Source organism: Trichomycterus rosablanca, chromosome 7 (assembly GCF_030014385.1).
Source record: "Trichomycterus rosablanca isolate fTriRos1 chromosome 7, fTriRos1.hap1, whole genome shotgun sequence".
Taxonomy (NCBI): Eukaryota; Metazoa; Chordata; class Actinopteri; order Siluriformes; family Trichomycteridae; genus Trichomycterus; species Trichomycterus rosablanca.
In genome coordinates, this window is record NC_085994.1 from 39,042,753 (window position 1) to 39,061,700 (window position 18,948).

The 18,948-nt window shown below is 40.2% G+C and overlaps 1 protein-coding gene across 1 annotated transcript in view; it reads right to left on the bottom strand.

The window, feature by feature from the left end:
* Positions 1–9,421: 9,421 nt before the first annotated feature.
* The window catches only part of LOC134318577 (H-2 class II histocompatibility antigen, I-E alpha chain-like), a 17,495-nt gene continuing 7,968 nt past the window's right edge, over positions 9,422–18,948 (bottom strand). The window contains exons 3-5 of the mRNA XM_062999578.1: positions 12,984–13,265; positions 9,785–9,914; positions 9,422–9,692 (exon numbers count right to left, since the gene is read on the bottom strand). Of these exons, the coding sequence (XP_062855648.1) occupies positions 9,793–9,914; positions 12,984–13,265 (404 nt within the window). The 3' untranslated portion in view covers positions 9,422–9,692; positions 9,785–9,792. The remainder of the gene's footprint in view (positions 9,693–9,784; positions 9,915–12,983; positions 13,266–18,948) is intronic.

An 18,948-nucleotide genomic window follows, 5' to 3' on the forward strand; every position in this document is an offset into this window, starting at 1 on the left:
TTTTGGCCCGTGGCCCTTCACCGAGATTAACTTTTGGCCCCTTATAAGAAATTATTTGGGCACCTCTGCCCTAGACTATCAAAGTAACACCACCATATTTGACTGGTGGTATGATGTTCTTTTGGTGAAATGTGGTGTTAGATTTATGCTAGATGTAACAGGACCCATATAATTCAAAAAGTTGCAATCAGCTTCCAGAATCTTATCTTAAAAGACTTGATGGTCTTGTAAGATCAGCTCTCTAAGATCAGGAATCTAGTTAATCCCCAAGGTGTTTCTTGGGGTTGAGGTCAGGGTTCTTAAGTTCCAAAATCACCCAACCATGACTTTATGGACCCTGTCATTTTGGAACAGAAATAGGCCTTTCCTAAACTGTTGTCCCAAAGTTTAATACATAAACTTGTCCAAAACATCTTGGTATGGTGAAGCATTACGATTCCCTTTACTGGAACTAAGGGGCCCAGGTCAACTCCTTAAAACTGCCCATAGCATTATCCCTCCTATACCAACTCTAGAGTTGGCACAATTCAGTGAGACAGGTAACGTTCTCCTGATATTTACCAAAGCCAGACTCATCTATTAGCCAGCCAGATACAGAAGCGTGATTCATCACTCTTCAGAACATGTTTCCACTGCTCCAGAGTCCAGTGGTGACACCATTCCAGCTGTAGAATGTGATGAAGATTGGAGGTAATGGATACGCTTTACACAGCCTTTGCAGGAAGTAGAGACACTGCTGTGCTTTTTTGGTTATGGAGCTGGTGTTGAGGGACCGGGTGAATTTTTCCCCGAAAGGTGAACACCAAGGAATTGAATGCTCTTGACAATGTCCACAGAGGTCAACAACCAATGTTTTAGTTTTGTCCACATTCAGAGACTTCAGTCTGTTAACTGTTGCACCTCTTCTCTCTAAGCTGACTCATTGTTGTCATGTCATCTATGAATTTGATGATGTGATTGGAGCTGCACATTGCTGCACAGTCATGAGTAAGCAAGCTAAACAAAAAGGGACTGAGCACACAGCTGTGAGGAGCTCCAGTGCTCAGTGTGGTGGTGCTGAAGGTGTTAGTACCAATCCAGATGGACTGAAGTCTCCCAGTTACTGTAACTCAGTGAGTTACTGTGGTTCCTACAACCCCAAATCAGAAAAAGTTAAGACAGCATGGGTAATGCAAATAATAAAAAAACACAGTGTTCCAGCCGCTCAGGTGGCGCAACGGTAAAGTACGCTAGCACACCTACATTGTATCGAATCTCAGCTCTGCATCTCCGACTGGGTTGGGCGACCGCATGAACAACGATTGGCTGTTGTTCAGGGTTAGAGGGTAAAAAGTCGGATCATAGGTCCTCATAACTGGTGCAACTGCGGCCCCTGCTGGCTGGCTGATGGCGCCTGCACAGGGCTGAGGAATAATGCTGATAGGGGTGTGGCCCTCAGTACACAGTGCCCGTCGACTCGACTCGTGCAGGTGAAAAATGCAGTCTGTACTGATTGTACGTGCCGGAGGGGGCATATGTCAGTTGAGAGGCGTCCTCAGTCAGTGGTGAGGGGTCGAATCAGTATAGAGGACGCAAACAGGGTAACTACAGTTAGAGTTCTCTACATTTACTTTGACTTTGATTTGACAGGATGAACCTGAGATATTTCATATTTTATCTGCTCAACTTAATAAACATCCATTCCTGCATTTCAGGCCTGCAACACATTCCAAAAAAAACTTGGGACGGTAAAGTATTTACCACTTTGTAATGTTGCCGGTCCTTTTCACCACTTAAAAGAGGTTCTGGCACCGAGGAGACCAAGTGATTTAGTGTTTCAGCTTTTTTTTGTATCTCATTCTTCCTGCAAACACGTTTTAAGGTGTACAACAGTGCAGGGTCTTCGTCACATTTTTCATTTCAAAATTCTACACACATTCTCTATAGGGGACAGGTCAGGACTGCAGGTAGGCCAGTCCAGTACCCATACCCTCTTCTTCCGCAGCCATGCCTTTGTAATGTGTGCAGCATGTGGTTTTGAATTGTCCTGTTGAAAAATGCTGGATGTCCCTGGAAAAAATGATGTCTTGAAGGCAGCACATGTTGCTCTAAGATCTCGATATACTTTTCTGCATTAATGCTGCCATCACAGAAGTGTTAATGACCTTTGCCAAGGGTACTGACACACCCAACACCAAAAAAAGGTCCGGAAAAATGATTTGTCTGAACACAATACACGTTTTCACTGTGTGATGGTCCGTCCCAGATGCCTCTGAGCCCAAAGAAATCGACGCCAATTCTGGACATGGTTAACATAAGGCTTCTTTTTTGCACAGTAAAGTCTTAGGTGGCATTTGTGCATGTAACACTTACTTGTCCATGTGGTTATATCATCTAATAATGAATGAGGGTTCCTTATGCAGTGCTGTCTGATGGAGCAGAGATCAAAGGTTCAGTTTGGGCTTGTACCCTTGACCTTTGCACCAAAATTCCTCTCGATTCCTTGAATCGCTCAGTGATGTTATGCATTGAAAGAGGAACTATATTCAAATCTTTCTTTGGGGAACACTGTTTTTATTTTTTTAATAACTGTCTCACACATTTGTTGGCATACTGGAAACACTGCATTTTTATGTTTTATGTTTTTCATACTGTCCCAACTGTCCCAACTCTGATCTGAGTTTATTCTGAACACAGTCACATCCTTAAAGTCACATCCTTAATTATAAGAAGGTGTGCACACTTAAGCAACCACATTGTTTTAGCTTTTATTTTTCCCCTCTAAATGCAACTGTGACCAGGATGAAAAAAGACAATGAATAAATGAATGAATATGAGGTGGCAGAAATTCTCTTAGGGCGCATTCACATAAGAAGAATTTTGCGTTTCACTTACTGCAAGCCTCGGCACAAATCGCCGCTTTGTTCAGCACCTGGCTTGAGTGATTCGGTAAAACATCATCACATCAAGCATCATCAAGCACCGCGATATGAATCTGCATTTGTGTGAAATAACCATCAAATCCACTCTGAAAGCTCCACATACATTTATGTTTAGCTGTGCTTTCCTCTTGTTTTACTTTTAAACTTGTGCTAAGAAATTGTGCTAAGAAATTGTGAGAATCAGCTTTTTCGAAAGAGAGAGTCTAAAACACTTAGCAGTAAAAAAAAAAAAAAAAAGCTTCCTTGCTTGTTGTTTTAGTACAATGAGTCACGTTAAGTTTTGTTCACGTTGTTTGTTCTGTCTGAGTTGCTTTTACTGGGTCAAATCAAACAGTTCGTCTCATTGTAGGTCAGCGGCAAACTGGGTCAAAGTTCAATCGATGAACTATAAGTGCCGCGACAAGTGTGAAAATCATGAATGCAGCACGGCAAAAGTACATTCCATCGAAAACAACAACACAGTTGGTGTAAAAGTGGTTTTGCCGCAGGAAATACAAGGGTGTATTTCCTGCGGCAAAACCACTTTTACACCCTTAGCCATTCTTTAACATAGGAAAGACAAAAGAAGACACAATTAACTAACTGTAAGAGAAAATGATACACACAAAAAAGGTCAAAACATAAAATGTGTTGACCATTATATGTCAGAGGATGGCAATAAAAATAGTTTTGCCCCCAAGCAAATGGCAAAGGATGGTAAAAGAAATCCTAAATTGATCACTGTTGAAGGGTTATAGAAAAAATTTGCATCTTGGGGTCAAGTCTCCAAAATTACCATCAGACACTGCCTTCACACCACATACTGTATCTAACCACAAATAAAAGTACCTGGAGTTTGCTAAACACTACATGGACTTTGACTGTTCTATGGTCAGTTGAAACATAACAACAATTACCCAAGGTGGGACTGGTGTAAAAAAACTACACTAAAAAACGTATGTTAAGTATGGTAGCTGGTCTGTAATGTTATGGGGCTGTTATTCCTACAAAGGCCCTAGGAACCATGTTAGTTACATGGCATATTTTCAATCAAAACCTGTCTGCTTCTGCCAAGAACCTAAAAATGGGTTATCACTGGATCTTCTGCAACAATGGCCAAGTCAGATATACTTGTGATAGCTCCTATTATTAATAATCAAAATCTATTCATAATTAATTAAAAGTAGCTGAGAAAATGTTTGCACCTATGTTTGCACAGAAACTCTTTGGTATTATAAATGAGAAAGAATCTCCCAGGAAAACTGTAGCTTTTAGTTAACTAGTACAACTATAAAAGCTATTTAAATATTGTCAGTTCAATACAAGTTTACTGTAAGCTGTGACATTTTAGACTTGTGTTTTGTTTGATGCTACATAAACGAATTAGCTAACAAATAATAACTTTTAATTTATCATATATAATTCCCATGAATTAAAATTGTCTGTTTTTTATCTATTCTTTTCACGTTTCATGTTTCCACATACACACCCTTGGTTTTCATGTTTTATGTTCTGACAATGCAGTGTAAATTGTGGGCCCTTATAGACCCAAATGCCCCCTTCCAAAATGTTCAATCCATTCAAATTAATTTTGAATCAAAACAGTTGTAGACACATCTTACCGATAATTAAACCAAAGAGGAAGCACCTGAACACAATTTGTAATGCTAAAGCAAATGGTCTGAATACTTTTGCGAACAAGAGGTTTCTGGGGTTATTTTATATATATTTTTTTAATTCTAAAATCATGTTTCACTTTGTCATTTGCCAGTTCTAGCCATTCAAAATCAAACCCAAAAGATAATAGAGTAATGCACAAAACGTCTAGTGTTCAGAATACAGCAGAGGCACAGGCAGTACAGTCAGAGTGCCCATGCTCTTTTCACCATAGAAAGTGCCTAAAATGGGCACAGGACACAAGCATCTGAACTAGACATTGGCAAATTGGAGGAAGGTCGACTGGACAGCAATCTTCTTTTCTCCAAGATCTGTGGATGTTTGAGCATATGTGCATCATACTGGTGCTGGTCATAAAATTAGAATATCATGAAAAAGTTGATTTATTTCAGTAATTCCATTCAAAAAGTGAAACTTGTATATTATATTCATTCATTACACACAGACTGATATATTTCAAATGTTTATTTCTTTTAATGTTCTTTTAATGTTGATGCAGATTATAACTGACAAATAATGAAAACCCCAAATTCAGTATCTCAGAAAATTAGAATAATACTTAAGACCAATACAAAAAAAGGATTTTTAGAAATGTTGGCCAACTGAAAAGTATGAAGATGAAAAGTATGAGCATGTACAGCACTCAATACTTAGTTGGGGCTCCTTTTGCCTGGATTACTGCAGCAATGCGGCGTGGCATGGAGTCCATCAGTCTGTGGCATTGCTCAGGTGTTATGAGAGCCCAGGTTGCTCTGATAGTGGCCTTCAGCTCTTCTGAATTGTTGGGTCTGGCGTATCGCATCTTCCTCTTCACAATACCCCATAGATTTTCTATGGGGTTAAGGTCAGGCGAGTTTGCTGGCCAATTAAGAACAGGGATACCATGGTCCTTAAACCAGGTACTGGTAGCTTTGGCACTGTGTGCAGGTGCCAAGTTCTGTTGGAAAATGAAATCTGCATTTCCATAAAGTTGGTCAGCAGCAGGAAGCATGAAGTGCTCTAAAACTTCCTGGTAGACGGCTGCGTTGACGTTGGACCTCAGAAAACACAGTGGACCAACACCAGCAGATGACATGGCACTCCAAACCATCACCGACTGTGGAAACTTTACACTGGACCTCAAGCAACATGGATTCTGTGCCTCTCCTCTCTTCCTCCAGACTCTGGGGCCTTGATTTCCAAAGGTAATGCAAAATTTACTTTCATCAGAGAACATAACTTCGGACCACTCAGCAGCAGTCCAGTCCTTTTTGTCTTTAGCCCAGGCGAGACGCTTCTGACGCTGTCTCTTGTTCAAGAGTGGCTTGGCACAAGGAATGCGACAGCTGAAACCCATGTCTTGCATACGTCTGTGCGTGGTGGTTCTTGAAGCACTGACTCCAGCTGCAGTCCACTCTTTGTGAATCTCCCCCACATCTTTGAATGGGTTTTGTTTCACAATCCTCTCCAGGGTGCGGTTATCCCTATTGCTTGTACACTTTTTTCTACCACATCTTTTCCTTCCCTTCACCTCTCTATTAATGTGCTTGGACACAGAGCTCTGTGAACAGCCAGCCTCTTTAGCAATGACCTTTTGTGTCTTGCCGTCCTTGTGCAAGGTGTCAATGGTCGTCTTTTGGACAACTGTCAAGTCAGCAGTCTTCCCCATGCTTGTGTAGCCTACAGAACTAGACTGAGAGACCATTTAAAGGCCTTTGCAGGTGTTTTGAGTTAATTAGCTGATTAGAGTGTGGCACCAGGTGTCTTCAATATTGTACCTTGTCACAATATTCTAATTTTCTGAGATACTGAATTTGGGGTTTTCATTAGTTGTCAGTTATAATCATCAACATTAAAAGAAATAAACATTTGAAATATATTAGTCTGTGTGTAATGAATGAATATAATATACAAGTTTCACTTTTTGAATGGAATTACTGAAATAAATCAACTTTTTCATGATATTCTAATTTTATGACCAGCACCAGTATATACATTAATAATCCCTCCCTTCTTAAGGTAGTGGTGGGCTAGAGTAATAGACACAAGGGTCCATACAAGGTCCAATCAAATTTAGAATTATATGTTTTATCTAGATACAATTTTTTTTTCCTATATAGCAGCTTTTATTACTGTTATGGTAATGCCACAGTTTTTTTTTAACACAACCTTATTCCTGCTTGTTTTATTCAGGGCTCAAATAGTCTTAATGCTATTTGGAATTTAATAACATCCAATTACTTACAGTTAAACAAAATAAAGCAGTTATTTTGGTGATAAAACTTGTGATAGAAAGGTATCAGAACATAATTCTGCTGACTGGGGAATCAGACCCAGGCCTTTCTAGCTGGGAGGCAGCAAATGTCACCTCTTAATAAATTAAAATTAAATAAAGTAATAAAAGTATTACTAATAAAAGTAAAAAGTATAAAGAATTTAAATACATTTTTCAGTTTCGTCTGTGGTAGTATGAAGTCTAAAAGATTTTGACAGTTAGTGCTGTCACTGCAGATTTACATCATATCCAGCAGGAGCAGCACAGTTAGCATGGCAGGTTTAAACTACAGGCTGCAGCCTCAGCTGGTTCAGTCCCCATGTTTCCTAGACCCTGGTAAAAAGCTAATCATGTCTCTGTAAATGCACTGCTGAGATATAACCCCAGATCTCAGCAGTGGTAGGCTAGTGAAAGGGAGCGCCATCATAGCACTTATGAGTTGTTTTACAGGAAAATGTGGCACAGAGAAACACTACATAGTGACACACATGTCCACACTTTTTATTTCAGTTAAAGAGGTTAGTATGTTTATTACTGAGTTTTTGGTTCTTTCTCTGCACTGGTACATTCAGAACCAAAAACTGGCCCAATGACACAGCAGATAGTGTGGGTGCTGTACAGCTCCAGTGTTTTAAAGACCTAGGTTCCTGTCATCGGGGTGTTTTGGCATACGTGAAATAAGGCTTTGTGTTTATTAATATTTAAACATTATTTATTTATTTACTGATGTTCTGCTTGTTGTGAGCATTTACATAGTTACAATGATGGAAAGGTTTTGAATGATGTTTAGCTATAACAAGGCTGCACTACTAATTTACAACATCATTTATTAATGTTCTCGGGGGGGGGGGGGGGGGGGGTAAATAAGTTTGTTTATTAGGATTTTAACATCATGTTTTACACCTTTGGTTACATTCATGACAGGAACGGTAGTTACTCATTAGCACCAAATTCTGGGCCCTATGCACAAGCAGTGCCCATGGGCCCCCCTCACCCTAGTCCAGACTCCTTCTAGACTCCTCAAGGGCCCTCCCCCAACTTGGGGCCCTGGTAACTCAGTCCCACTTTTCACCCCACTACGACACCCCTGCTCATTAAGGTTCATCAGTTCACAAGTTAATATCAAACACAGTCATGGACAACTTAGTGTCTCCAGTTCAACTCACTTGCACGTCTTTGGACTGTGGGAGGAAACTGGAGCACACCACACAGACACGGGGAGAACATGCAAACTCCTGGACCACCCCACCTGGGGATCGAACCCAGGACCTTGCTGAATCAGAATCAGAAGACTTTATTGATCCCAGAGGGAAATTGCAGTATTGCTGTGAGGTGACAGTGCTACCCACTTAGCCACCGGTGTAAATAAGTAAATTAAGTAAAATAAAGCTATGCAACACCTATATCACCCTTAAGAAATAACTGTTCTTTGATAAACAAAATCAAGCTTGATTTCAACAGTCCTGTAGAATCTCATTCATCTTGAGCCTTATGACCAAAAAAGCCATTTTTACACGAACATACAGCCCTGATCTATGAAAATTTGCCACTGTTGCCATTTTTCTTTCTGCTTAATTTGATTCTGCTTTCCCTGCTAAAGTACTAATCACAACCATGCCTAAAACAAGGAAGGTTAAAAAAACATTAATGTATGTTACATTTTCTGTTTTCTCTGTCATTAAAAAGTGGCAGTTAAAAGGAACTGAAAATCAAGGCAAGAGCTTATTCAAGGCAAGTCCATAAAAACTCTCAGACAAACCCCATATGACAGAAAAATACATTCAAAAAGGTTTTACTGGCACAGGTGTGGTGGTACACTGTTCTACAATACAGAGTCGCTTGCACAAACATGACCTGCATGGAAGAATTAACAAAAGGAAACTTTACCCTTGATCTGCAAACAGAAAAATTAATATATGAAGTGTGCAAAAAAAATCTAAAAATAAACCACAAGCATTTTAGAGTGATGTGGACTAATGAACCAAACATTGAACTCCTTTTACACCTTTTATCACCAAGTGTATATTTGAATAAAAAGCAGCATCTGATGAAAATGTACACTGAAAGGACAATCTACTTTGTGTGGTGGCTCATGCCAAAGGAAACATTGCACAGGTACATTTTTAAATGGATTTGACTAAATGTCAGCAAATTCTAAAATAGCAAACGTGACACAGCAAGTCAAGACACTAAAGTAAGGATGGCTTTTACAACAAAACAGCCATACTTCACATACCCTAAAATTACCCCTAAACTTAGCTTTACCTAAATTTACCTAAGAAATACTCACGATCATTGTGAATTGGTCTTAAACATGCTGTGCAGGCAAGACAGCAGAAACTTATCAGAGAAATCCAAGCTTTATGCAACAAATGGTTGTTAATTTCTAAAACAAAGACCTCTAGCTGATTACAAAAAATAGTTTGCAATCTTTAATGATCTGCCAGAGAAGTAGTACTAAACAAGTGTGTGATCCAGTGCAGGATGTCTTCAAGCATTTTTGTACTGCCAGTGCTTTCTGGTGGAGCTGGAACTGATGCTCAGTATAGAGTGGTTAATAAAGATGAATAAAGAAATGTACGAATGCTGATTTTCTTTCTATTGAATTTTCTTTATAACTTTACAAACCAACATTGTACAAACTGGACAGAAAATATAAACAGAACTTCTTCGGGGAAAAAAGTTCCCTTAGGTCTGTGGTGAGACATGTTTAATTATATTGAATAAATGTGTAAAAATAAAGTTATTGTACATATTTAAACTCATTAAACTCAGACGTTAGCTAAACTCAAGTTGCCCTGGTAAATTAAAAATGAGACTTCTTGATGGTAATAAAGACACTCTAACTGTTGTTCTTCTACCTGAAAAGAAACAAACAAGAATATTGTATGTCAGAAATAATTAATGTGTCACTACTGCTGATTTAATTGACTGTATGAAGTCTGATTACTACCTGTTGTGTTAGTTGCATTGGTTTCCTTTGACAAGGAAGAAAGTTCCAGTAGCAACTCCAAGCAGTCCAAGAGCCAGTCCCACTCCACAAAATACAGACGGACCAATACTGGGCATCTCAACATTAACATCTGTAACACACACACACACACACACACATTATGTATAATTAATGCATACTCCACTTGGGAATCAAACCAAAGGCCACCAAGCCACCCATAATAATAATAAGATTAATAACAATAATAACAAGATTAATAATAAATCTTAATTAATTCATTGTCTGTTTTTACCACCGCTTTATCCAAATCATGGCAATTTAGTATCTTCAATTAGCCTGATGGCAAGTCTTAGGACTGTTGGAGGAAACAGGAGCACCTAGAGAAAACCCACATGGACATGGGGAGAACATGCAAACTCTACACAGAAAGGACCCAGACCACTCCACCTCCAGGACATTCTTGCGCAACTTACTGGGCTGCTAATAATAATAATAACAATTTTTTTTTAAATGAAAATAAATAAGTAAATGTAGAGTCTAAGTAGGAAAAACTTGCATATAACAACTTTGTACATAGCAAATATGTACAGTATGAGGTAAATAAGTTTATGTAAAGTACAGGTGCAAATGATAAATAAGACCAGTGAGTAGTCAGAGGTGCTAATGGAGTAGTAAGAGTATGCTACTGTAACTCTTGCCAGATGGCAAGAAGTTATACAGTGTGTGGCTGGGGTGGTAGGGGTCCCTGATGCATTTTCTGTGTACACAGCGCAGGTAGAGAAGGTCTCCGATGGCAGGGAGCTGTGTACCAATGCTGCGCTAAGCATCTTCACCACCTTATGTAGCGCCTTCCTGCTGGCCACAGTGGCATACCACACTGTGACACATTTGGAAAGTACACTCTTGATGGTGCATTGGTAAAGATTTGTGAGGATTTTAGGACATTGCCCTTCTTCAGTCTCCTCAAGAAGTACAGAAGTTGCTGTAGCTTCTTAACCAGACAGGAGGGGTTGAGCATCCTGGGAAGATAGTGACATGCTCAAAACTATTAATATGGAAAGAAGAGTGTATGCAAGTTCTGTGTTTAGGTAAAGGTTACTAAAGGAACACCATACCACCAGCTACTGAATCTCCTCTATGTAGGCTGATTCATCATTGTCACTGATGTGTTAACTACTGTGGTGTCATCTGCAAACTTGACGATGATGTTGGGTTTATGCAGTGGCACACAGTGGGAATTATTATGTTTTTTTTATTTAAAAATAGAATGCTGGGCTAAAGCCAATAGCACTGCTGAAATTTACTAGGCTGAGGTCACTAAAATCACCACCAAACATGCAAACATTAAAACAACACAGTTACGCATATGACAACAAAAAGGTGTTATATTTATATTAACTAATTCAGATACATTTCTTAACACAAAATACATGATATTTAAAGATACTATTTACATTTTGATTTTGATTCATTATTTACACAAGTGGCGCAAGGCATTCTGGGAGCCCCAGGATAACTCTGCCCACTTGCACCAGCAAGCTGCTGCTAATATGTGCAACAGTACGGGCTCGTCATTGTGGCATTTTTCCTTTCAAAATTCTCTGTTCTGCAGCCATGCCTGTGTAATGTGTGCAGCATGTGGTTTTGCATCGTCTTGTTGAAAAATGCATGAACGTCCCTGGAATAGACGACGTCTTGAAGGCAGCACATGTTGCTTTAAGATCTCAATGTACTTTTCTGCATTAATGCTGCATCACAGAGTGTTAATGACATTTACCAAGGGCACTGATACACCCCCATACCATGACAGACCCTGGCTTTTGGACTTGTTGCTGTCTGGCTGGTCCTTTTTTTATCTTTGGTCCGGAGCACACGACCTCCATTTTTGGAATCCTGATTCATCTGACCACAATACACGTTTCCACTGTGTGATGGTCCATCCTAGATGCCTCCAAGCCCAGAGAAATCTAAACCGTTTCTGGACATGGTTAACATAAGGCTTCATTTTTGCACAGTAAAGTTTAAGTATCATTTGTGCAGTAACTCTGTATTGTAGAGCTTGATAAAGGTTTAATAAACTAATCCCTCACCCATGTGGTTATATCAGCTAGTGCTGAGTGGAGGTTCTTGCGGTGCCGTTTGAGGGATGGAAGATCACGAGCGTTCAGTTTAAGCTTGCGCCCTTGGCCTTTACACACTGAAATTCCTTCTGAATCATTTAATGGTTTAATGATATTCTGCACTGTAGAGGGAAATATGCAAATCCCTTCCAATCTTTCTTTGAGGTTCATTGTTTGTGAACATTTCAATATTTTTTTCCTCTGATCATCTTTGCTTATCAAAGATGTACCAAACTATGATTACAATCACCTGTTTAGAATCACATCATTATTTAGTTTTTCACCTTATTACTAGCCCTAAATTGCCCTTGTTTTGGAATGTGTTGCAGGCCTGAAATGCAGGAATGGATGTTCAATAATAAATGAAATAAAGCTGAGCAGATAAAACATGAAATATCTCAGGTTCATCCTGTCTGACATCAAATAAAGTCAAAGTAAATTGTAAACTCTGTGTTTTTTTATTATTTGCATGTTCCATATTGTCCCAACTTTTTCTGATTTGGGGTTGTATATAGCTAAACAAGGGTGGCACAGTGGCATAGTGGGTAGCACTGTCACCTCACAGCAAGAAGGTCCTGGGTTCGATCCTCAGGCGTGGCGGTCCGGGTACATTCTGTTCTGAGTTTGTATGTTCTCCCTTCGGGAGCTCCGGTTTCCTCCCACAGTCCAAAAACATGCAGTCAGGTTAATTGGAGACACTAAATTGCCCTATAAGTAAATGGGTGTGGGTGTGTGTGTGTGTATGGGTGTCTGCCCTGCGATGGACTGGTGCCCCATGCTACTGTGTGCCTTGCACCCACTGAAAAGCTGGGATAGGCTCCAGCACAAGCGCTGGAAGAAAATGAATGAATGAATATAGCTGAACAAGATTATACTGTCACAATGTCATTATGGGCCACCACTAGTTCACTTTTTTTGTCATTTTATGATTTAAATACCTGCTAATTTTCAACATTAACTGGGTTTAACTTATACAGCTTCAGAAGCGTTTTGTATTTACTTTTGTTACTGGACTTTAGTCTTTTTTTAAGAGCTTGAATTGACAGTCTCTACAAATATCACTAGAACATTGGTCTCACCCCATGTTTTGGTGTCAGGAGTCTGCAGGGCTTTGTGCTCCACTGTGCATGTGTAAATGTCTCCTTCTTTAGGTGTGAAGCTCAGGTGGGAGAACTGGTTGTAACTGTTGTCCTTGTTTGGGTAGTACTGGCTGAGCATGGCACTGTCGGTCACATTCACACTATTCTTGGTCCAGTGCACACGGATGGGTGGAGGGAAGAAACGTGCTGCATGGCAGATGAGGGTGGTTCCTGATCCCAGCTGCACGTCATCCTTTGTATAAATAGAGGTTTGAGGGGCAGCTGTGGAGAAACACAAAATTACAGCAATATTGGCAAACTGATGGTTTTTAACTTGTTTTTGTTGTTTATAGCTATTAATAACACATAATAAAACAGCAAAAAAACGAAACAGTCAGTGTCCTCTTAAACCAAAACCAAAAGGAAACTTTTCAAAGAGTAGGCCCAGCCTAAAAACTATATAAATGACAAGGGGGTATTTAGTGTCTTTAATGATTAATAGACGTTTAATAATTAAAAAGGTTAAAATTTAGTTAAATACCATTGTACTTGTTAGCACTGCCCTGCAGAATGTTTGTTTGTCAGACTTGTAAGCACTTATTCTCTGTTAGTTAACACAGTACCCACAGTCCTTCTAGCTAACACGTTTTGTACATTGCTCAGATAGCATTTACTGTTTTGAATTGACAGCCCTACATTGTTGCAGCTGTTGTTAAAGGAATATATGACAAGACCTTGCTGGGGTTTTTTTCTGTGGAAAGGCATTTATTAAAAAAAACTTGTAAAGGTTTGCACCCCAGTGCAAAGAACATCAACAATGTAACAATGGTCAAGGAAAACAAAAACATCAACCCACTGAGGCCTGGATTCAAAATCCCACCACTAGCAAAATGCATAACAAGAGAAGAATCAGTCAGGAAGGATTGGGAGATAAGTATCAAAAGTAAAACTGATTCACAGTCACTGATGCTTTCAAACTGGACAGACTGACGTGTTGTTATACTGTGATAATTAAGTGTTTCCTTATTTTTATTTGAACAGTGTGTAAGTGTTTACTTACTGCTAGTTGATTTTTTGTAAAACGTGACTTAAAATCAAGTTAGCCACCCTGCTCTACTCTAAACACGAACATTAACACCTTGTTGTGTTCACTAATAATAAACTCGTCACATGTATTAAAAATAAATAAATTAACTAAATTACAGTTTACTGTAAGTCACATATAAATACATAAGCTACAGTTTTAAATAATCGATATAAATTCATATTAGTTTTTATGTCATTCTGACTATACAATTTAATTTAAAAGTAATAACCATTTATTTAAAGTTAAATAAATACAATGTAGAATGCCAAACTGAAAATATTTACATTTTGCCTTAACAAACTTAAATCCATGTACTTAAATCTTTTACACAATATTTATTTTGCTGTTTGTTCTCTTGTTGTAGCCACATTGCATATTTAAATATTTTTAATTTATGACTATTAATCATTAGTTTTATCTAAATAAACAGTGAAGCTCTCTGGTAGGATAAAGTAATCTGGAAAACGTTTTTAACATTCTTGAAACACTACACAACAGCAATAGAACAATGTCAACATCCATTTTGTGTGTGTGTGCATGTGTGTGTGAGAGAGAGTGAGAGAGAGAGAGAGAGAGAGAGAGAGAGAGAGGGTATATGGGTCTGTATGGTTTGTGTGTAACTGTCCACACAGTTCCTCTCTTCTTGACTTCTTGTCTGCTCATGGAATGCAGTTGTGATGAACTAACTGTTTCTGGCTGTGAACATTGCACTCAGGTACATACAGGTGCATTTCGCACACCGACTGCTGACTTTATGATCGTTGTTACTTGGGCAGATCTGACACCTCTTTCTCTTTGGTTGACCCTGTCTGCTTCTTTCCTGTGGCTGTCTGTCTGTCTTTTTGATTGTCTGTCTGTCTAATTTGTTGACATGATATACTCTTTCACACACACATTTCTGAGGTACAAAATGAAGATAATATTTACATGTATCAGATCTTGCTGTGTAAAATAATCTTTTTAAGGGGTGACACTTATGATATAGTCTGTGTGGTCCACAAAATATATATTCCTGACAGTCACAGTTGATAAGAATCCCATGAAATCCCATGAAATTCTATTGGAAATGAATGCGGTGTAATATTTGGTTATATACTTTAAATGGGACTCTTATTTTGACATACCATGAGAACAGTGTGTGTGTGTGTGTGTGTGTGTGTGTGTGTGTGTGTGTGTGTGTGTGTGTGTGTGTGTGTGTGTGTGTGTGTGTATGGTTTACCACTAGTTGGCTTCACACCAGTGTATGTTATGAGCATGAGTAAATGAGTGTAGCGGGAGTTAATAAAGGATAAAGTTATAGAGTTAATATAACAGTGTGGAACTGGAATTATTTATTAATAAGCAGGCAGGCACAACATGCGGGTCATTTTTAACCCACTTATGGAAGCTTGGGGTAGTAATACAAAATCTAAAAAGTTGTAAAATGTATAAAAGGTTAAAAATGTGTCATGATATCAATAACATGTTTTTTGAGGAATAGCTGGAATACGTAATGATAACGTTTTATTATGAAGATATTACAAGAAAACAACCTCACCGGGTCATTTTTGACCCACTTATGCATCTAAGGGTTAATTACGGAATTATGATAAACTCGTAACTAATACGCCGTAACCTACTCGCTAAACATTTACAAACAACTGAGATAAAACGCCACTACTTACAGACGATGCTTCGGTATTATATTGCAAGATAATTTTTTTTATTTATTATTATTGTTTACGTTACTCACTACGCTACCCCGCGTTCTTTTGCCGTAAGTCACGTGGCTTCTTAGCGAAGGTCAAAGTTAGTTGCCATGACTACGATGTCACCAGTTGCCGCTTAAAGGTGCAGGAGTCCCATTAATTATAAGCGCGTCTCGGTAACGACTCGAACCATCACAACAATCATACAGTCGTTTAAGCTCTCTTGTGTTTGACACCCCTGATCTAAGGTCTGTAATGTAATAGAAAAACACAGGTAAACTAAATGATGTTTTGGAGAGTGTTGCTGATTGCTGTCACCCTATCAGAGTGACTTCAGGAGAGGAAGAGGAACAGTGGATCCTGTTGTTTACCTGGAGGCTGATATAAGGAAAGCTCAGGTAAATAAGGTGGTTGCTGGATGTTGAAAAAGCATTTGACATGATGTGAAGATGGGATATAAATAAAGATCAATATATTGAGTACTAAAGGATGAATGATTAATGAGAATTTGAATGGGGAGAAAAATATCAACATGCTACACCAATCACATAAAACACCTCAGGTACACCACAGGTACACCTCAAGGGCGTGTGATAAGCCCAGTGCTGTTTTTAATTAAGATTAACAGCAGGGGTTCATCTCTATTTGCTGATGGTGCTTTATGGAAACGAGTGGAACTTGCAGGACTGATTTATGGGTTGTTGAACCACTCAGAGCTTCAGCTTTCTGCTCATGCAATTCACTATATATCTTCAAAAAATATTACCCACCATGCTGTGTTTTTCATCATTATATTTTATTCTCAGTTTAAACTTAATATCAGATTAAATTCACAACTGAAAAAATAAGAGACACAAACAGCAGGTGAGCAGCACTTTGGGGTGTGTATCTGTGTAAGCGGGGCTTTTCTTCCCACCCAGTAGGGGGTGAATTACCAAATCCTCACCTAAGAAGACCGGGGAAATGAATGGATCAGTGTCCCCACCCCCGATACTTTTGGTCTCAGTACTCACCTCTGTGAGTGTGTTTGTACCTATCCTGCTGCAGTAAGACTCTTAGAGTAAATGCTTGAGATGTGGTGAGGTGGGGTCACGGTAGCACCCTGAAGTGTGAAGTGTAAGTTGTACATACAACACTTATTCCCACCCTCCCCAAATCCAGCAGAGAAGGAGAGATTCCTACTCCCAGGCAAGTAAATAACTGTGATAAACAATATTCAAAGATCTAACAAATGTAATTATTTATTACTGGAGTGCAATTAATACTACAATTAATGTTCTTATTATCCTGTTTCAATTTCAAATCAAATGGTAACAAATTCCATTAGACATCAACGTTGTAATGTTAATATAAACACAAAAAAAAGTTTCCCCCTTGTATGGTTGTTGTACAAATACAGTCAGTACTGTTCCATAAAACATTCAAACTAGTTCACTGAAAATTGCTTTACCCTCCAAATACTGCATGAATAACATCTAACGTTCAATAACACAGATCAGTTAAAGAACCTGTATAACTCTGGTCTCTGTGATCTATTCATCAATACACATCAATTACCAGTCTGTAATGGTGGGACACACTCTGAAGGATGTCTGTGTGGCAGGGTACTTCTATTAATGTCGCTGGTAAGAGAGGGGTAAGAGAGAGACGGGGCGACACACCCGGTCCTGGCTGCCCCGGGAGGAGAGGTTGTGCCAGCACTGCACTCTCAGTACAGTAGAGACGGAGCTGCACTTCCTCACCCGGTGTACCAAGTACCACCACGTCCGCTCCCAATTCTTCCCTAAATTTAATAACATCATCCTCAACTTTACCTCCCTCCCAGACCCCGACAAACTGCCCCACCTACTGGGGGAGCACAGAGAGAGCTGCACACTAGCAGCACTCTATACTCACACCTGCCACCAGGTGAGGAACAGTGGGTGACCATGTCTCATACACACACACACACACACACCTGCCACCAGGTGAGGGACAGTGGGTCACCATGTCTCATACACACACACACACACACACACACACACACCTACCACCAGGTGAGGAACAGTGGGTGATCATGTCTCACACACACACACACACACAACTGCCACCAGGTGAGGGACAGTGGGTCACCATGTCTCATACACACACACACACACACACACACACACACACCTACCACCAGGTGAGGAACAGTGGGTGACCATGTCTCACACACACACACACACACACACACACACACACCTGCCACCAGGTGAGGGACAGTGGGTGATCATGTCTCACACACACACACACACACAACTGCCACCAGGTGAGGGACAGTGGGTCACCATGTCTCATACACACACACACACACACACACACACACACCTACCACCAGGTGAGGAACAGTGGGTGACCATGTCTCACACACACACACACACACACACCTGCCACCAGGTGAGGGACAGTGGGTCACCATGTCTCATACACACACACACACACACACACACACACACACCTACCACCAGGTGAGGAACAGTGGGTGACCATGTCTCACACACACACACACACACACACACACACACACCTGCCACCAGGTGAGGGACAGTGGGTGATCATGTCTCACACACACACACACACACAACTGCCACCAGGTGAGGGACAGTGGGTCACCATGTCTCATACACACACACACACACACACACACACACACCTACCACCAGGTGAGGAACAGTGGGTGACCATGTCTCACACACACACACACACACACACCTGCCACCAGGTGAGGGACAGTGGGTCACCATGTCTCATACACACACACACACACACACCTGCCACCAGGTGAGGGACAGTGGGTCACCATGTCTCATACACACACACACACACACACCTGCCACCAGGTGAGGGACAGTGGGTCACCATGTCTCATACACACACACACACACACACACACACACACACCTGCCACCAGGTGAGGGACAGTGGGTGATCATGTCTCATACACACACACACACACACACACACACACACACCTGCCACCAGGTGAGGAACAGTGGGTGACCATGTCTCACACACACACACACACACACACCTGCCACCAGGTGAGGGACAGTGGGTCACCATGTCTCATACACACACACACACACACACCTGCCACCAGGTGAGGGACAGTGGGTCACCATGTCTCATACACACACACACACACACACCTGCCACCAGGTGAGGGACA